General features: G+C 39.9%; 1 protein-coding gene and 1 long non-coding RNA gene across 3 annotated transcripts in view; one reads left to right on the top strand and one right to left on the bottom strand.

The window, feature by feature from the left end:
* LOC101936647 (uncharacterized) overlaps window positions 1-21,931 on the bottom strand; it is a 182,644-nt gene that overhangs the window by 116,975 nt on the left and 43,738 nt on the right. The gene's annotated exons all lie outside the window — the stretch shown is intronic.
* LOC135977436 (uncharacterized) lies at window positions 10,745-13,291 on the top strand. The gene is made up of 2 exons (XM_065578426.1): window positions 10,745-11,727; window positions 12,722-13,291. Exons 1-2 carry the CDS (start codon window positions 11,151-11,153, stop codon window positions 13,195-13,197), a joined length of 1,053 nt encoding a protein of 350 aa, XP_065434498.1. The 5' UTR covers window positions 10,745-11,150; the 3' UTR covers window positions 13,198-13,291.

Below are 21,931 nucleotides of genomic sequence, written 5' to 3'. Positions count from 1 at the left end.
TAAACAGTTGTAAAAGGATTACTTTAAGTTAAAAGGAAAAATATTTAGTTTTGGCACCTAATATTGTATCAGATACCCAATGGCATGCTAAAGTAATTGACATTATGCAAAATCTCACATTGCAGAGCTTTAACTTTGAAGTTTACATTCAAATGAGACAGCTTTTTGAGGAGGAAGTTGACGAGGGGCAATAATTGTTAAAGTATAATTGGACATGGCATATATTTCATATTTATATATTTACTACTAGTGAAAATGGTCAATACAAAATTCAAACTAAGTGCCCTTTTAAATTCTAGGGGAGAAAATAAATTGTCTTATTTTCTTCAATCTCTAATTGGTTTGATATAGACCTATTCATATCCAGTAGCACAGTTTCAGCATAAATGCATCCAAAATGCAATTAAATAGAATTGCTTATTTTGGGGAAGATTTTCATAGTCAATTTTGGGATTTGGCCTCTCATCATGAGCCATCTTCCTATGGATTGATATGAGAGAGCAAGAGCACATACATTAAGCTATACAATAACAATTCCCACCAAGAACCTCCTGAACAGCGAGCAGCAGCCCTGTCTTATTTGGGTAAGAGCAACAATTTTTCCTACACAGATGAAGGTACACAAATTTCAGGCTGACATACTCATTAAGCCACAATAGCAGAAGATGAAATGTTTGAACTCATTTGTTATGCTCCTGAATAGTAGTATCAAATGAGCTCCCAGGTATTTAGGAATTGTAAAAATGATGAGAAGCAAGTGGAATCCCACCTCCTCCCCTCAAAATAAATAAATCAATTTTTTTAAAAAATCTTAAATTCTGAATCCCTGCATCTTTCAGAATTTGTTACAAAATGTTCTTGCCAATGCAACAAAATGGAAAATTTGCTATAAAAAAGGTTCCTTAGGTAAACAAGAGCTTGAAAAATGGTATGCATGCAGTATATTATATTTATACAAACTATATTAGCATGTCAAAACTGTATTGTTTCTTCTGTCATTAAGTTTAAATGGAACAATAGCTCCAAAATGTTCAGCTTGATTAAAAACTTGGAACACGATTTAGAAAAGGGTCCTAAGTGCGAGGTTTCTCATCACCTCTATTAAGATGTCATCTCAATCAGCTCCAACATGTAGAATAGGTCCCTATTTTGGGGGTTTCCCCGTTCTCTCCTTCAAAAAGAGATTAAAATGAAAATGATCTGACTCTGACAAACTACCAATATTTAAAGAGAAGAGTTAAAAGTAAATTCCTTGTAAGAAGGTGAGTCAGAACTTTACCATAACATGAGCAGTGGTCTGAATGCATAGAGTAAATATTGATATCTGATGCTGTACCATTTCATTTGCAGCATATTTTTTCATTTGTGTTTACACTCTTGTTCAGCCTTACATTATTAAGCATGTAGCATGTATGCATACACACAAATCTCATTTTGTGGAGGAATTCTGCAATCCCGAGTACTGGAAATTTTCTGAATCTCCCTATTCAAATCAACATCAGTCTCAGATCAAAATAAATCAGAACTACATTGAAAGCAGAAATCACTGGTATTTCACTGAAGGCCAACTATATAGTTAACAGTGATATGAATTTCAACCAAGCATCCTAAGAAATGCATTTACTAAAATGAAAGCAAGAGAAAACAATATCTCAATGACTGCAGTAGTTTGTTTAAAAGTTCAAGGAAAAAATAGTGCTTTTCAACTCTTTTTATATAGCATATGAAGTATCATTTTCTTTTTTTGTAGGCCATTTTCATTAATACAATTTTCATTAAAGAAAATTAAGTGTAGGATGATCAATAATGCCCCCATCCTAGGGCATTATTACAAGTTTGTTACGAGGAGGAGGGAGAAAAATTGTTCTCTTTAACCTCTGAAGATAGGACAAGAAGCAATGGACTTAAATTGCAGCCAGCGAGGTTTACGGTTGGACATTAGAAAAACTTCCTGTCAGGGTAGTTAAGCACTGGAATAAATTGCTTAGGGAGGTTGTGGAATCTCCGTTACTGGAGAATTTTAAGAGCAGGTTAGACAAACACCTACTAGGGATGGTCTAGAGGATAATACTTAGTCTGCCATGAGTGCAGGGGACAGGACAGAAGGACAGAAGACCTCTTAAGGTCCCTTCCAGTCCTACAATTCTATTATATGAGTACTTTTAAAAAAAAAGACAGACATCAAGAGAAGTATTTTACAGTATTATATTGATCTCCTTTCTTATCAAAATGTCAGTGAGATTATATTAACTTTTTCCAGTTATTTCTATAAGTCACACAGTGTTTGAGATCAGGTGTCCCAGAGACTACAAGTGGCCCAAACATTTTACAGAGGATAAGCAGTTTGAGGAATGGGTTTATGCTTGTTGAAATCCTTAGCATACAGGTCAGAAAATACATTCATTGTTACATCTTTTTTTCTTTATCACTGACAATTTATATTGCCCTAGTGTACAGTACTTAGACATTGGGAGGACACCTTATGTGTTTGGTGGAGTTGTTCTTTGCCGAGTCCACCTTTACCTCAGTTTACATAAACCACAGCAGTCTACACTATGCTGACCTCCTTTGTAAAGTGCTTTGAGATCTCCTGATGAAAAGCACTATGTAAAAGCCAAGTGTTGTTATTATTACTGTAACTTGTGTCAAGGTGTTGCATACCATGACAGGTGGAAATAATGGAAAGGGAACAAAGAGAAATCCTATACAAGCAATGCAAATGGAGTAGCATTACGGAAAGTTTAAGATTTTCAAGAAAAGATCTCCATTTCCAGGGTGCTGCAGAAGTATGATTTATTAATACTAAATTCAGTTCCATTTTTTCCTTCCCAAACTCAACTGAGTATCCTGACTGCGTAACTGATTGTGCAATGAGTACTTTCCATTGAAATATAAGCATGTTGTGGCAGGAATTAGTCTCTCACTTCTAATTAATGGCTTGTCATAAACAATGATTAAATATCAGAGCTCATCATCATTTCAGAAGCTTTCTCCTACTCCCGTAAGTGTAGATGGAGTAGTAAGGAAGAGAACTTTCTTTTGCTAATTATATTTTGCTATTTAAGTATTTCCCTTCTCAAATGTTGAAGGGGTAGAACAAAATTAATCCGGACATTGTTTAACACGTGTTGGTGTTAAACATTAACTTAAAACTGTTCAGTTAGAAAGCTTTAGAGGGCCGTACAATACGTTACAGTCCTGTACATTCTTGGGAGTTTATAACTGAAAAACTTGTTTGTTCTTCTACCATCCATCTTAAAAGACATTCCTTCGGTATACTTTTGCATCAATCTTAATTTTGGTTCAAGAGTAGTAATGAGGTATAGCAATAGATATAAACAGATTTCTTTAAAAGACATCTTTCATTGTTTCAGTATGGAAGTGCCAGTTTTTATTGTGAAATACATTTTAAATAAAAGTTTACATGTAACTCAATACTCCATTTAGGATATTATAGGATCATGCAGGATACAGTTTCATACAAGATGTTGATATAATACATACCACTGTGGAAAAAGTGGTAAAAATTAAATTCAAAGAACATTTAAATTGCTAAAACTGCCACTGATTTAATCCCAAAACTGACTAGAAATCTAGAACATAGATCCTCACTAATTTTAAAAGTTCTTGGCTTAATTTTAAATATTACATTTCAAACCTCACTCAATGTAAATTTAGAAGTAAGTTTAATAAAATAAAATGCTTTTACTTTGCAGTAATGCAAATACTTCGCTAGATGGCGTTCTACTTTCTTCCACAAAGGTATAAAGAGGGCAAAATACTTATTTTTCAAAAAATTAGGAGATTGACTCCACTTTTACTAGTTATTTTTGAAGCTCTGACAAGAAAAAGATAAAATAATTAAGCACATTTAATTAACCTTAATAGAGCCAACAGGATTAATACGTAAAGAAAATGGATTTATGTGTTCAAAATAAAATATTTATTTATAAGGGATTTAAAAACTAAAAAATAAGAATACTGCATGGCGATAGGAAAGCCTCCAATAGGTTTGATTCATTTTGGATAAACGCAACAAAGTTTAGAGGTTTATCTAAATTGTTCCAAAATATCTGATCATGACTCTTCGGGTCCAGAAAATTGGAATGGAAATTTCAACCCAGATTTCTGGTATTTCTGTTTGCAGACCTTTCTGGAACTAGTAAAGAGATAGAGGCAGACTTTTCACAAATATCATGGTAAAAAGTTATCCAAACATTTTTCAACTAAAATAAACAAACATTCAACTTAAATGTTGGACAAAGGATTTTAGTTAATTCTTATTTTATCAAAATGAGCTTATCGTCCATTCCTACATTACTATAGTTTTCCTTTCAAATACAAGTGGTGTTTGCAAGAAGTTGCCCCCTCAAAAGACACATACATAGAGACCAGGTTTTGCTCCCACTGTAATCAATGATTACAGGATCTGGCCCTTGAGGAGCATATATTTTATATTGGACATTCTCCAAGCTAAATTTAGACAACAATATGAACAGAAGTAGTACTTGACTTGTTACAATAACCAGAAACAAAAACAAATCATCCCAATGTAAAGAGAGACTCTTTAAAGAGGTTTTTTATATTAAAAATGTTATATTGCTTCTATGTACAAAAATGAATCTCTCCATATAGAAAGGGATTAAGAAATTATTTCAACACAAACTATGTGCTTACTCAATATAGCTATTAAACATTTTCTCCATTACTTCTAATGTGAATCTAAACCAAGAGCCTCATGTATGTGTGTATATATATTTATATAGACTCAGTTTCTCAATTTAAAACAAGTTCTTTTAAAATCAAATAATTTTAAACTAAAGTAATCCTGATAATTACACATAGGTTACAGAAAACTGAACTGAAGTGTCCAAAACCACAAGATAAAAGTAAAACATTTTAAAAGCTGTATTCTAGTTTTAAAATCGAAGATTAAAGAACATCATTCACCGGAAATACTTCAAGCAGGATAGCTCTCTTCAGACAGGCACATTAATATTAAAACATGAATAAAAGTTATACAATGTGGTACCTAAATTTTACTCAGTTGCAAGATTGATTTGGGGGGACGATAACCTAACAAATCTGAGATTATGGACAATCAGGACATTAAAAACATACCATAGTTCAAAATTCAACCTACAATGACTAACAAGCTTTAAGCCAAGTAGACAAGAAAATACAGCAAGGAAAAATTGTTAACCCTTTGAAATATCTTCATGTTTACCCATTTCTAGATTTGCACTTCTGTTCTTATATTACTAATGCAGTTGACATATATAACGATGTGCAGTCTTGCTTATACTTGTGTGCCAAAAGAATTTCTCCAACACACACAACCTATAGACAAGTCCACCTGCCAGGAATTCCCCCAAGGAGGAGAACATGAAGTCTAATAGAATTTGCATCACTTTGGTGAGGATTAAGCAGAGGCAGAATTGGTTATACGAACTTTGTCTACTTTCAAACATGGGGCCTGATTCCTTAGGCACCCAAAACCCTCACTGACTTCCAGTAGGATTTCTATAGCACTGGGCACACTGAGGGGGCAGCACATAGCTGTACTCCCATATGCTTTGGGTGGGAAGAAGATGACTCACTTTTACACATCTTTTAATGCATTTAGATAAATCTGTCTTTGCTCATCAATGTTATTTCATGGTCTGTGCACTTCACTGATCACCCGCTACCCTTTGTCATGCTGCCTCATGGAACCTTTATTTTCTCTCTTATAGGACATGTCTGGAATATTTCAGTAGACATCCATCTGTAACCAATTTACCAGTAAACAACAAACGCACATATCTACATTTATATGAGACACAAAAACTCCATTGGGGATTAATAGTTAATGGACATGGAACCACCACTACATTTCTTATGATTACCCACTACCCCATGCTAAACCATCTTTCTCAGTGATTAGACTTCAGTTTCTCTGAGGCATCCAAACATCATGTGTCATCACAAATTCCGTTACCCCAGCCAGGTTCTCATAAATAAAAGCAACTTTTATTGGCAACATCACGAGAAATTGGGAATATGATCATTTTTATCCTCTTTGTTATAACCCTCCAACCTGCCTCAGGTAGATAACTGATCTAGTATTACAAAATAAATAGTTAGATAAGAATAAGATCCCCAGTAAAGTATGGAAATATTAACTACAAAACAAAGTCTCTCTTAACTTAAGGACAGTGCAGGGAGATTTTCAAAGGCCTAAGTGGGCATAGGGCACCTAACTGCCTTTCATGCCTTTAAAAATCTCCCCATATGTCTTTCAATCTTGCAGCCTGTCACAAGTCCCATGGAAGTACCTAAGACTCATTGGGCATTTTCCTTGCTGGTTTGGACTGGAAAGGTATATGGCAGTCATAAATTAGCATAAAAATTATCTGGCATATATCGAGTTCATATTGGCATATAACAACATAACTCCTGAATATCATAACACATTGATATCATAACAGCCATCTGTCACATAACTGTAGTGTGTCACTCCACTCCCCCCCCTCTCTTCAGTGGCTTTTGTTAAATCAGTTTTGGAGGAACTACCAATTTTGACTATTCTTAAAATACCAGACTCTAAATACTGAGGTAAAAAAAAAAAATACATTGAAAAACCCATTGCAGTTTGATTGTTTAAGATGTCAAATCCATCTGACTACATGTTTTGTATCACAACTGACTGGTTAGTTGGTCACCTCCATGAGATAAGGAATGAAAACTAAAGGAAGGGATCAAGGTATTTAGCACAGGTGTTTCTGTAATTTTGATACAGTGTGAAAATTCACTATGCTAAATGGTGCTTGCACTCACTTTCACACTTGATGCATTCTGGTGCCTGTACACTAGGCAGTGAAAAATCTAGCTGACTGGTGCCTTCGTAAAGGTTTTTTCCTTAAACTTAAAAAAATTAAAAAAGTGTGATCGATGGTGCAGCACACACTTTTTTTAAAAAAAGTGAGGGAAATAGTAAAGAAGACATTGTATACAGTTAAATTTAAAATTTAAGGAATACAATCTAATAACTATGCATAAGGCCAACAGGACTCAGATATAAAGCACAAGAGAAATCTAGCCCATGAGGCATTCATCCCAAGATTGACTTGTTCATCTGTCACATACTTAGCTATTTGCATTCATCATTTTAGAGACACTGAAGTGAATGAGAGGCTTTCCCCTTTTAGTCATCATATAAGGGAACTAAGGAACAAGGATGCTTTCCAGTGTTCCAAAATGGGTGGAAAGACACTCTCACTACATGCTTAAATGCTTGGCAATTTCTATTTCTAGAGAGGCATTCAACCCCAAATATATATAAAAAACCCATCTTCCTAAGAAGGAATGGAGTTTTCTCCTAAATTGTCACACTGTTCCTGTAATTTTTTTTAATGACTCAAAATTCAAGTATTTGGGAATTCCCCTCTAAACACGAGTTTCTGACAAACGTGCAGTACAGCAAGTAATGTTATTAAAAATGTAATAGCATGCAATTTTCATGCAATACCCAGAACTATATCTAGTAACATACAATAGGTCTTTTTTCCCAATAAAGCTTTTGTAGGAATTATAATTAAAGACAGATTTTAACAATACTGAACAAGTCTGAACAGCAAAAGTGGTAGCACTGAAAGAGACGGTCTGAATACGCTGTATGCCAAAAATCAGTCAGGATTAAAAACAAATACAGCCATTTTCCAAACTTTTTTTGTGCAAAAATCTACATCAGAGTAGATAGGTTCACCCTTACCTGTGTTCTGAAGTACCTTCTCAGTGGGCTAAATGATTAGTCATCAGCTGATCACCTGACTAAAGCCTAAAAAAAAAAAATCAGCTGACCATTTTGCTAGCTGGCTTCAGCTTAAATACTAGTCTCCATAGCACTTTGTCATGTGAGTCAGGACAGAACCAGCTGTCACTGCTTCAGAAAAAAGGGAAATGGGCCCCTCTGTTCCCACCTCCTTCCTCTCTCTCTCTAATCCCCCTCCCCTTTCCATTCTTCAACTTTGCTCACTCACTGCCTGACTGGCCCCGCGGGGTCTCCCAAGGGAAGCCACATTCCACAACATATAAGCATTTCCCCCTATCTTCAGGTTTCTCAACAAGCTGCCTATACACTTTTGGGGGGGGGGGGGGGAGAGAAAGAAAAACAAAAACAAAAAAACCCAGAGAAACAGAGAAAAGGCACCACATTCCACAACCCTCAGTCAGCCCTGGCAGGCTATGAGGCATTTTCAGTCACACAGCACAAAATGCATTAGTCAGAGCTGAAAGACCACACACTTTGTACCACTACCATGCTCAGAGAGAATGGTCTGAGCTAAGCTACAGGAAAAAGGAAAAGAGGGGATCCCATGAGTGTTTTCATTTTACATAAAGTTTCTTCTTAAATATAAGAATAATATTGAGGGAAGGGGGGAGAAAGAAAGCTGACATCCACAGCAAATGGACTTGCTTAACGTCAAAAAGCATTAAACACTCCCTGTTCATACAGCCTATAGTTTATGTAAATAACTCCCCCTTCAACAGAATGTATTATTCCAAAGACTGTAAGACATTATCTAAATCAGAACTTCTATCTCCCTTATGGTTTGTTCATAGGAAATAGAAGCCTAGAAAAAGTGAAAGTAATACTGCATGATTCAGATTCTCCAAACCACATATACTTTTCAATTCTAACCTTTGTCTTGTTCAGTACTCATAGTTTGCAACTAAATCCAGCTACGACGTTTCTTTTCTCTATTTTAAGCAGCTTCAACTCTCTCTGTATATAGAGAATCTGATCAGAAAGGAATGAGAAAAGAGAGAGTTCAGTGTAAAAAAACCCCATTCCTAATCCAAATGATCTAATCGTTCATCCATCTGCTCACTGCTTAACTCCCTCCCCTCTCCTTCCCTTATCTATTGCTTCAAGGCGTTACAGCAACACACATACCAGTTTAGGAGGAAATGCCACTTTTTATCACCCTCTTCAGAAAGAACTTGAGCACATGTTGTTGTCCATTCACAACAGTACCATGCAGCCCCCAGCCTTGAATTCCCCACTTTGCACAGGGACTGTCCCTAATGTGCCCTGCTAGACTCACTACCTTAAGTCAAAGTCAGAAGGGGGAGTGCCAGGGGAAATCCTCAACCATTAGCACTGGAATTTCTGCTTAGGAAAGTCCATACTTGAAGTATGAAAGACTGATATTAGATATCACAAAGAATACCATTTCTCTGTAGGCTCAGTGGTTATTTTATGCTTCATCTTGGGGAAAAAAACTGTTAAAAGAAGAGTCAGCTTTAAAAAAAACTATATATATATATTTATTTACAAACATCAATATTATTCAATGTTTCCCTGGCACACATTTATATAAACAAAAATACTGAATTTGGCATGGTTACATGTAATTTAAGTTAACCATTAAACATGAAAATTAAAGTATTCAGTGGAATGCCATATTTTTGTAATAGAGGTGAGGGTGAGCACCAAGAAGAGAGGGTAGAGAAACATTTTCTCAAAAAGAACAAGAGTACTTGTGGCACCTTAGAGACTAACAAATTTATTAGAGCATAAGCTTTCGTGGACTACAGCCCACTTCTTCGGATGCATATGATAAGAACTCCTGTTCTTTTTGCGGATACAGACTAACACGGCTGCTGCTCTGAAACCTGTCATTTTCTCAAAATGTTATCAATATATATTGGTTTCCAAAACAAATGGTAGCTGCTGATAGGCAGCATTTCAACAAAGGAAAGCTATCTCAGAACAGCCTCACAGATTTAACACTGTCCATTATAACAAAAGCAGTCAAATGAATAATTCATGGGGGAGGAAGAGCCCTAGTATTAAAAGGAACCAGCTATTTCATGAATTGTCCTAAAGCTATACCCCTTTCACACCCAAATTCCTCTAAATACTTAACTATTCTTCATTTCTCTATAGTAATATTAACTAGTAATTGTCAGAAACAGCATTTGGACCAATTACACCTCATGACATTGATGTTTATGAGCAGAAAGAAATGGAAGTTACAAAGCAAGCTAGAGGAAAACAGCCTACATCAAGCTTTCATTATGATGACAGAAATATCAACATTTAGGAAATATTGAACTTAAGAGGTTTTACTCAACTGCATTTTCTATCCTGGAACAGGAATAGTAATAATAATAAATAAATAATAATAATAAATACTTTGCCCTTATATAGCGCTTCCATCTGAGAATCTCAAAGCACTATACCAGGGGTCGGTAACCTTTCAGAAGTGGTGTGCCGAGTCTTCATTTATTCACTCTAATTTAAGATTTTGCGTGCCAGTAATACATTTTAACGTTTTTAGAAGGTCTCTTTCTATAAGTCTATAATATATAACTAAACTATTGTTGTATGTAAAGTAAAGTTTTTAAAATGTTTAAGAAGCTTCATTTAAAATTAAATTAAAATGCAGAGCCCCCCAGACTGGTGGCCAGGACCCAGGCAGTGTGAGTGCCACTGAAAATCAGCTTGCGTGCTGCCTTTGGCACGCGTGCCATAGGTTGCCTACCCCTGCACTATACAAATATTAATGAATTAAGTTTCACAACACTCTGTATTAGGGACAAATATAATTATCCCTTTACAAGTGGGGAAGTTATCTGTTTACAGGAATATTAAATGATTTGCTAAAGGTCAGACAGGGAACCTCTGCCACAGAGCCAGGAAGTGGATCTCCTGGCTCGCAGTCCTGTGCCTCAATCACAAAATCACCCTTCCTTCTTTTCACTAAGGCCTGGTCTACACTAGGCGTTTATGTCGAAGTTAGCGCCGTTAAATCGAATTAACCCTGCACCCGTCCACACTGCGATGCTATTTAGTTCGACATAGAGGTCTCTTTAATTCGACTTCTGTACTCCTCCCCGACGAGGGGAGTAGCGCTAAATTCGACATGGCCATGTCGAATTAGGCTAGGTGTGGATGGAAATCGACGCTAATAGCTCCGGGAGCTATCCCACAGTGCACCACTCTGTTGACGCTCTGGACAGCAGTGCGAGCTCGGATGCTCTGACCAGCCACACAGGAAAAGCCCCGGGAAAATTTGAATTTGAATTCCTTTTCCTGTCTGGCCAGTTTGAATCTCATTTCCTGTCTGGACATCGTGGCGAGCACAGCAGCACTGGCAACGATGCAGAGCTCTCCAGCAGTGATGGCCATGCAGTCTGTGAATAGAAAGAGAGCCCCAGCATGGACTGATCGTGAAGTCTTGGATCTCATCGCTGTGTGGGGCGATGAGTCCGTGCTTTCCGAGCTGCGATCCAAAAGAAGGAATGCAAAGATCTACGAGAAGATCTCTAAAGACATGGCAGAGAGAGGATACAGCCGGGATGCAACGCAGTGCCGCGTGAAAATCAAGGAGCTGAGACAAGGCTACCAGAAGACCAAAGAGGCAAACGGACGCTCCGGATCCCATCCCCAGACATCCCGTTTCTACGAGGCACTGCATTCCATCCTCGGTGCTGCCGCCACCACTACCCCACCAGTGACCGTGGACTCTGAGGATGGGATACTGTCCACGGCCGGTTCCTCAGACATGTTAGGGGACGGGGAAGATGAGGAAGGAGATGAGGAGGGCGAGGCAGTTGGCAGCTCTCACAACGCTGATTTCCCCGACAGCCAGGATCTCTTCATCACCCTTACAGAGATCCCCTACGAAGCGTCCCCAGCCATTACCCCGGACACAGAATCTGGTGAAGGATCAGCCAGTAAGTGTTGTAAACATCTAAACATTTATTTTTAACAAAACAGGAATATTAACAATTAAAAGAATGGGTTGTTCATGATTAGTGTGCCCTAGGCGCTTAACGGTTTAGTAAGGGGCAGTGCAAGTTTTGAAAAGAAATCTAGCAATGTCCGGTTTTCAGTGATTGTCCTGCACAAGCCGCTCTACTGTGTATTCCCTGCTACTGCAGCTACAGTAAAATGCGGTCTATATGTGCGGGGATAGAGCAGTAATCCTCCTGGGACATCTCGATGAAGCTCTCCTGGAGGTAACTTGAAAGCCGTTGCATGAGGTTCTTGGGGAGAGCGGCCTTATTGGGTCCTCCGAAGTACGACACGTTGCCGCGCCACGAGATTATCAGGTACTCGGGGATCATTGCTCTGCACAGCAGGGCGGCATACGGCCCTGGTCTTTGGAGGCTTTCCCGGAGCATTCTCTCTTTGTCGCTCTCGGAGATCCTCATCAGGGTGATGTCGGCCATGGTGACCTGCTTTTAATTAGGTAGGGGAATGTTAGTGTTGGGACTGCTTTCCCGTTCCTTTACAGAACTGTAACCGCTGGTTTGCAGCCACGCGGTGGAGGCGGGAGAGGGGCAGCCGAAAGGGATCGTTCCCGGGGACAGCCGCGAGGGGGTGGGACAGGGGCAGAGTTCCCGCTTGCCGGATTGCTGGCAGCAGGGACTGACATTGATTTAAATGTGAAATGAGGCCAGTGGTAATATAAAAGTTTTAAACTGCCACAAGTGTACGGCTTACCATGTCTGCCTGCAACAGAAATTCCGTTGTGCTGCCTCGCTTCTCAAATGTGCTGTTCAAGACCCCAGGCACAGAATGCGAAGGCCGAGAATTCGACCTTGTGCTGAGTGCGCATGTGAAAGGTGCTGTGCATGGTCTTGTTCACAGAGAAAGACTATGTTCTTTGTTCACAACTACATTTATCTTTCAGAGGAATTCACTCCCTTTTTCCCATTTCCACAGCCCCGTCTGCGACTGTCTCACAACCTAGCCTGGAATCACACTCCCAGAGGCTAGCGCGGATTAGGCGTAGGAAGAAGAGGACACGGGAGGACATGTTCTCTGAGCTTATGGCCTCTTCCCAAGCCCAGGCAGCACAGCAGACCCAGTGGCGGGAGAACTTGACCCGAATGCACCAAGCCAACATGGATCGGGAGGAGAGGTGGCGTCAGGAAGACCAGCAGGCGACTCTAACGCTGCTTGGACTACTGAGGGAGCAAACGGACACACTCCGGCGCCTTGTGGATGTTCTGCAGGAACGGAGGCAGGAGGACAGAGCCCCGCTGCAGTCCATCTCTAACCGCCCTCCCCCGCCACCAAGTCCCATACCCACCTCACCCAAAGTGCAAAGAAGGAGAGGCGGCAGAGTCCCTGCTAACTCTCACTCCACCCCTGCAGAGAGCTCTAGTAGCAGAAGGCTCTCATTTCCCAAAATTTGAAAAGTTCTTTCCTTCCCGCCTGACACAAGCCCACGTCCAAGTTTCACCTCCCAATGCCATGTGTAGTTGATAATAAAAAATTCGTTTCTGTTAACTACTGTTTCAATCATGTTCTTTTGGAGGAGGAGGGGAAAGGGGGTTGGAAATTGGACAGGACAGTCTCCTTTGGCAGGGTACATAGTCGGGGGCAGGCACAGCAGCAGGGCACATACACAGTGCAGTGATGCAGTGACTAGTTGCCCCGGTTAGTCTGGGAGGTTGTTTTGATGTAATGTTGGGGGGGGTGGGTTGCTCTGTGACTTTGTGGCGGGGGAGGGCAGTTACAGATCTTAAGCGCCGGTCCTTAGACAGGATCACAGAGCCACACAGCATGGGATCTGTAACCGTCCTCCCCCTGCCACAAAGTCAAATAGACCTCCCATACACACAGTCCCGATCAGGAGGGGTGACAGGCTCCGTTGAAACAAGCATCCCACCGCAGCGGAGCCTGTCAATCCTTGAGTTTAGAAGCTGCATTCGCATCACAACACTAGACCCGCCCCGCACCACAGTCTGCGTCCCAGTTTTAAAAAATTCCCGCGAAAACAGTATTAAAGAAAACGGTGTGCTTTAACAAAGTAGAACTATTTTTATTTCGACACGTGTGTTGGAGGGGGGGTGAAGGGGGTATGTAACTGGATAGGATAGTCAACATTACCTGGGTAAAGAAACGGGGGCAGGTTTAGCTTCTCAGTACACAAACTATAAAATCACAGGTTACCCTGCTCACTCAGGAACTTTGCTTTCAAAGCCTCCCGGATGCACAGCGCTTCCCGCTGGTCTCTTCTAATCGCCCGGCTGTCTGGCTGTGAGTAATCACCAGCCAGGCTATTTTCGTCAACCTCCCACCCCGCCATAAAGGTCTCCCCCTTGCTCTCACAGAGATTGTGGAGCACACAGCAAGCTGCTATAACAATGGGGATATTGGTTTCGCTGAGATCACAGCGAGTCAGTAAGCTTCTCCATCTCCCCTTGAGACGGCCAAAAGCACACTCCACCACCATTCTGCACTTGCTCAGCCGGTAGTTGAAGAGTTCTTTTTCAGTGTCCAGGGCGCCAGTATAGGGCTTCATGAGCCAGGGCATTAGCGGGTAGGCTGGGTCCCCGAGGATGACTATAGGCATCTCCACATCCCCAACAGTTATTTTGCGGTCCGGGAAGTAAATACCTTGTTGCAGCCGTCTAAACAGACCAGAGTTCCTGAAAACACGAGCGTCATGAACCTTGCCCGGCCATCCCACGTAGATGTTGGTAAAACGTCCCCTGTGGTCCACCAGTGCTTGCAGCACCATGGAAAAGTATCCCTTTCGGTTAATGTACTGGGTGGCCTGGTGGTCCGGTGCCAGGATAGGGATGTGAGTTCCATCTATGGCCCCACCGCAGTTTGGGAATCCCATCGCTGCGAAGCCATCTATGATCGCCTCCACGTTTCCCAGGGTCACTACCTTTGGCAGCAGTACATCAACGATTGCCTTCGCTACTTGCATCACAACAACCCCCACGGTAGATTTGCCCACCCCAAACTGGTTCGCGACTGACCGGTAGCTGTCTGGCGTTGCAAGCTTCCACAGGGCTATGGCCACTCGCTTCTGTACACTCAGTGCAGCTCGCAACCGGGTGTCACTGCGCTTCAGGGCAGGGGACAGCAACTCACAAAGTTCCAGGAAAGTTCCCTTCCGCATGCGAAAGTTTCGCAGCCACTGGGATTCATCCCAGACCTGCAGCACTATGCGGTCCCACCACTCAGTGCTTGTCTCCCGTGCCCAGAATCGCCGTTCCACGGCATCAACATGACCCATTGCCACTGTGATGTCCTCGGCGCTGGGTCGCCTGCTTTCTGACAGGTCTGTGCTACTCTCAGACTTCAGGACATCACCGCGGTGCCGTAGCCTCCTTGCCTGACTTTTCTGCATCTGCCTCAGGGAAACCTTTATGATAAGCTGCGAGACGTTGAGAGCGGCCACAACTGCAGCGATGGTCGCAGCGGGCTCCATGCTCGGAGTACAGTGGCGTCCGCGCTGTCAATGACTGGAAAAGCGCGCGAACTGTTTTCCCGCCGGCGCTTTCAGGGAGGGAGGGCGGGAGTGATGGACGGATGACGACAGTTTCCCAAAAGCACCCTCGACTCATTTTGTTACCCAGAAGGCATTGCCGGCTACACCCAGAATTCCAATGGGCAGAGGGGACTGCGGGAACTGTGGGATAGCTGACCACAGTGCACCGCTTCGAATGTCGACGCTATCACCGTTAGTGTGGACGCACAAAGTCGAATTACTGTCCTTAGTGTGGACACACACGTTCGACTTTGCAATATCGATTACAAAAATTCGATGCAAGTAAAATCGAACTACTCTCGTAGTGTAGACAAGGCCTTACAAATTATTAAGAAGTAGCACACAGTTCAATATCACTGCAAACAGAAACCAACTTTAACCCTGTAAGAATTGTAAGTGTTATTTGGTGCAAGACTAAGAAAAATTGGGAGTGAACCATGAACCAGATTTCATGCCACAAGAATTTGTAAACTAAAGAAGTCCTGAATAACAAACAAGTTTTTGAGTTTATGCCAGTGCAGCAAGGTACTGTTGTTCATGTTTGTCCATTTCCCAAGCAGTGACATGTTAGTAACTAACTTTTTCTACAGGAGCTTTGGTACAGTACAATACTTGGATGAACTCAAATTCAATTCTTCCAACTTCAATCCATACGTGCCACATGCTGAGCATGTGTCTGATTAAATGGTAGCAAATTTGTTAAAACTGGTGTGCACAACAAATTCTAGATGTAGAAGCTGTGGCTGAAATCATGACACTGAGCATAAGTTAATAAGGTCTTTCCTGGTGTTGATAATAGTAGACACACTAATTAAAACTTGTCTAAAGAAGTATAATGAAATAAGACATACGGAGTCTTCTGGGAATATTTTTAACTGGTCAGCTTGTTTCCCCAGTCCCTGTAGATACTTTTCTAGTGACTTTTAGGCAATTGCTACCCAGATGGGCATATTTCTTTCTTGTATCCTGTTCTCAAGGCTGATGCTTCCCGAATATGATTTGGGCTGGAAGACTTCTGTTTTGGCAGACACTTCACCCTTCCCTCCCCTCAAAGCTAGTCTTACAAGTCTGTACAGGAATAAGCAAATCTTCTTTAGTAGCTAGAATAACCTGTGCAGCAGAACACATTTTTAGTTTCTAGAGTCCTCTAGGAACTGAGAAGGACTGGACTATTTAATTAAAACAAGAAAAAAAGAAAGTAACACGGCTATTGATATATAACTAATATAGTTCAGCCAGCTCAGAGTGAGCCGTTTACTATAACAAAGGTCCTATTATGACAAATAGTTACTAATGGTTTGGTAAACTAGTGGCAGGGGGAGCGAGAGAGAAATAAAATGTGATATGGCTATTACAACAATTCTGGGAATTGGTGGGGAGGCTTGAACGTTAGAATTTTCAGCTTGCACCACAGGAGTGACAAATGTGGCAGAAATATTCAAATTTTTCAAAACTCGCCTTCTTCAAAATATCCATCTAGAATCAGCATACTGGATAAATTCTCTTCTGAAGCATACTGGTGCAGGTCTATTGAGATAGCTGCTGAATCAAATTTACATCAGTGGAGAATTTGGATCATTAATTCACTACCTAAATGTAGAAGGACCATTAATATTGATATTCAATATGTCTTGGAACACCAGAGAAGTTCCAAAAGACTGGAAAAAAGCAAATATTGTACCAATATTTAACAAGAGTAAATGGGATGACCCAGGTAATTACAGTCCTGTCAACCTGACATTGATTCTGGGCAAGATAATGGAGCAGATGATATGGGACTCAATTAATAAAGAATGATAGGAGTATAATACAATTAATGCCAATCAACATGGGTTTATGGAAAACAGATCCTGTCAAACTAACAATTTTTTAAATAAGATTACAAGTTTGTTTGATAAAAGTAATAGTTTTGTCTATGGTCCAGCATGACATTTTGATTAAAGAAGCTAGACAGATATAAAATTACATTGGCACCCATTAAATGGATTAAAAGCTGGCTAACTGATGGGTCTCAAAATGTAACTCTAAATGGGGCATCATCACTGAAATGGTGAGTTTCTGGGGGGGGCGGTCCCGCAAGGACCGGTTCTTGGCCCTAAATGATTTAACACTTTTATTAATGATCTCGAAGAAAATATAAAATCATCACTGGAAAAGTTTGCAGATGACAGAAAAATCAGGGGTGTGGTTAAATAATACAGAGGACAGGTCACTGATTCAGAGTGATCTGGATCTCTTTGTAAGCTGGGTGCAAGCCAACACTGGGTGTTTTAAGATGGTTAAATGTAAAAATACACATAGAATGTATGCTACACTGACAGGACAGGAAGCAGTGACTCTGAAAAGGTTTGAGGGTGGGGTGAATAATCAGCTGCACATGAGCTTCCAGTGTGATGCTGTGGCCAAAAGGGATACTGTAATCCTTAGATGGTAAAGAGGTTATTTTATCACCTGGTGCAACCACTGCTGGAATACCGTGTCCAGTTCTGGTGTCCACAATTCAATAAAAGATATTGATAAATTAGAGAGGATTTAGAGAAGAGCCACGAAAATGATTAAAGGATTAGAAAACATGCCTTATAGTGATAGACTCAAAGAGTTTAATCAATTTAGTTTAACAAAGACAAGGTTAAGGTGTGACTTGATTACAGTCTATAAGTACCTACATGGGGAACTAATATTTGATAATGGGCTCTTCAGTCTAGAAGAGAAAAGCATAACACAGGGGTTCTCAAACTTCATTGCACCAAGACTCCCTTCTGACAACAAAAATTACTACACAACCCCAGAAGGGAGGATTGAAGCCTGAGCCTGCCCGAGTCCCGCCGCCCTGAGTGGGGAGGCCAAAGCCAAAGCCCAAGAGATTCAGCCCCAGGCAGGGGGCCTGTAACCTCAGCCCCACCACCCAGGGATGAAGCCCAAGGGCTTCGGTTTTGGCCCCATGCAGTGGGACATTGGCCCTAGGTCTCAGCAAGTCTAATGCCAGCCCTGGTGACCCCATTAAAATGGAGTCATGACCCACTTTGGGTCCCGACCCACAGTTTGAGAACCGCAGGATAACACAATCCAATGACTGGAAGTTGAAGCTGGACAAATTCAGACTGGAAATAAGGTGTAAATTTTTAACACTGAGTAATTAACCATTGGAATAACTTATCAAAGGTCACGGACAATTTTTATCGCAGACAATTTTTAAAATCAAGACTGGATGCTTTTCTAAAAGCTATGCTCTAGCTATGCTCTAGCATTATTTTGGGGAAGTTCTACAGCCTAAGTTACACAGGAGGTCAGACTAGATGATCACAGTAGACCATTTTATCTTGGAATCTATGAATATATGTTTTGAAGAGCAATAGCCTTAAATAAATGGCTTTAGAGAAATAGTGGCAGCTTAAACAAAAAACAAACAAACAAACAAAAAAAGACCCCTACTTCTATCTGGAGATGGATGGAAATGAAGAATTCAAGGAGCCTTGCACATAAGCAGGGGCTGGGCAAAATGTGTCTCTTCCTCTCCTGAAGTACACCTCTACTCCGATATAACGCGACCCGATATAACACAAATTCAGATACAACGTTGTGAAGCAGCGCTCCGGGGGGGGGGGGGGGGGGGGGGGGGGGGGCTGCGGCTCTGGCGGATCAAAGCAAGTTCGATATAACGCGGTTTCACCTATAATGCAGTAAGATTTTTTTGGCTCCCCAGGACAGCGCTATATCGGGGTAGAGGTGTACAAGGACTTCATGAGGATTTTGCTACCTCCATAGCAGACAGAGATAGCTGGGAAAAGAAGGTAGTGTGTGCTGCATCTTCTTAAAGGCTAGTACAGTTCCACTATACTCTTGGGATTGCTGAGGAGTGCAGTGTCTTAAAAGCACACTATAGTTCTAAACAAAAATGACTACCACTTTTAAGCATATGCAGTCTAACATGTAACAGGGCAAAAATGAACACTATATCCAAAGAGTCAGTTTTTGCCCAAGCAAGATAAAAAGTCAAAGAAATGGAAGCAAACCAAATTTTCTCAAAATCCAGGCATTATATCTCTGACCATAATGGTGAAGTTTTGAAGTACATGGATCTATCTTCTGAATTATATTCTAACTAAAAAGATACTTAAAAGTCTGATTGAATGGTGCTGCAAATCTCAGCTCCTGGATGTACATTAATGTACACAAGTTATACACATAGAATGTTTACAGACTTTTAGACAGGGTGTGTCTGACATGTTCTCTCACAATAGTTTTCCAACATTTTAAACATGAACACTGTCCTAAATCTTCTATAGCAATTTATTTCTAGAACCTCTTTCAGTTCTTGTTTTTTCAGTGCCAAAGCAGTATTGCATGGAGCAGGGAATGCAACATTAACACAGGAATTAGCCACAGACTTTATGCTATTACACAGTATCTGTGAAATAATTAATAGTAACTTAAAGTAGTTTATATTTAGAGGAAATAATGAGGTGTAGTTACTGGGGACTGGCTTAGCAAAATGAAAGTAATTTGCACTTTGTAGCAGGAAAGGTTGTAAATTAACCCCCTCCCTCCCTATATAAGCATATCTTTTAAAAAGGTGAGCGAAGTTGGGTGACACTTCAACGGAGGTGAACTTTTATGTCATTATCAGCACCTTCTACTTTTTACTTTCATTCCACTAGACTTGATTAACTAGGTTTTATTATCCCTCCTTGACTCAGAGATGCTTAGGTTTGTTCCTGTCCCTTTGAAATACCAGAATTATTTTTGGAGAAGAATTATAAAGGTATAGGTAAATTAACTCTTAGTGCACTTCCACTACATGTGCAATGCTGTCATGTTTTTATTCATTATCCTCACAATGTAAGAAGCCCCCTAGCTTTATTTGGCATTTCAAGAAGAGAGGGTTGGGAAGGGAGAATGTAGAGAAGCTTGACAAAAATGATTTAAAAAATATTGTTTGCAGTTATAACTATAAATACTGAAGTTGTTTAAGCATGTGTTTATTGTATGGTCCCATAATAACAACATGCAGAACAGCAGAAGCAGTGACTGCAGCAGCGTTCTCTTTTTAATTTGGGTTTGACTGATGAACCAGTAGCAGCATATTCTTTGATAGCAAGACCCACAGGAAAAGCTGTGGTTAACTCTCTCATGTGATTTTCCCTTTTTCCATCATCATGTCTGACATTTTAGAGATTGAGTTATTAGCTAGACCTTTTGGCAATAGGGTCAGAAAAATAACCTAACTGATACACAAAATATGCGAACAAGTCATCAGATGTAAGTGTCAATGTTGTGATGGGGCTTGATTGTTCATTTACTCAAATGAGATGTGGGCGGAATGTGCCCAGAGTCCTATTCATATTTTTATGGTAGGCTCACCAACAAGGGCATTTTGTGACTCCCACAAAGACCAGCAAGAGAAGTTTAGCACACCCAAGCTATAGGCTCAAAATCCCAAATAATTTTTTTAGGGCTGTCAAATGAGTAAAAAAAAAAATCATAATTAAATGTGAGATAAAAAAATAGTCACAGTTAATCACAATTTTAATCGCACTGCTAAACAATAATAGAATACCAAATTAAATTTATGATATTTTTGGATGTTTTCTACATTTTCAAACATATTGATTTCAATTACAATACAAAATAGTGTACAGTGCTGGCTTTATATTATTATTTTTAATATAAATATTTTCACTGTAAAAAGATAAACAAAAGAAATAGTATTTTTTTTCAGTTCCCCTCAAGGACTGTAGTACAATTTCTATTATGAAAGTGCAACTTACAAATGTAGAATTATTATTTTTTTATACGTAACTGCACTCAAAAACAAAACAATGTAAAACTTTAAAACCTACAAGTCGAAGCATGAAGGGGCATACAAATATTTAAAGTATCTGGCACATCAATACCCTGCAACTCTGGCTACAACAATGCCATGTGAACGCCTGTTCTCACTTTCAGGTGACATTGTAAATAAGAAGCGGGCAGAATTATCTCCCATAAATACAAACAAACATGTTTGTCTTAGCGATTGGCTGAATAAGAGAGAAGAATGAATGGACTTGTAAGTTCTAAAGTTTTACATTGTTTTGGTTTTATTGAGTGCAGTTATGTAAAAAAAAAAAATCTAAATTTGTAAATTGCACTTTCAGGATAAAGAAATTGCAGGACATTCGTTGATTGAGGAGAACTGAAAAATATTATTACTTTTTTTTTCTTTACAGTGAAAATATTTGTAATAAAAATAATATAAAGTGAGCACTGTACACTTTGTATTCTGTGTTGTAACTGAAACCAATGTATTTGAACATGTAGAAAAACATCCAAAATATAAATGTAAATTGGTATTTATTGTTTAATAGCACTATTGAAACTGCAATTAATCACAACTATTTTTAATCAAATTTTTTTGCATTAATCGCTTGCATTAACTGCGATTGAGAGCCCTAAATTTTTTCAGTGTGCCCTTCCCTTCATATAGAGAGACAAAGATGTCGTTTGCACCTGAGAAACATATGAATCTTCCATCACAAGGTGATGCTACCTATGTTAATACAATAAAACTATACGTAATGCACTATTTAAGTAAATATGATGCTATGCTACTATACTAATCTATGTAAGTGGAAACAAGGTATAAAACCTAATATCTATTT

The sequence above is a fragment of the Chrysemys picta genome, chromosome 1 (genome assembly GCF_011386835.1).
Source record: "Chrysemys picta bellii isolate R12L10 chromosome 1, ASM1138683v2, whole genome shotgun sequence".
NCBI lineage: Eukaryota > Metazoa > Chordata > Testudines > Emydidae > Chrysemys > Chrysemys picta.
Note: the sequence above shows the minus strand (reverse complement) of the source record. Positions and strands in the feature narration are given on the sequence as shown.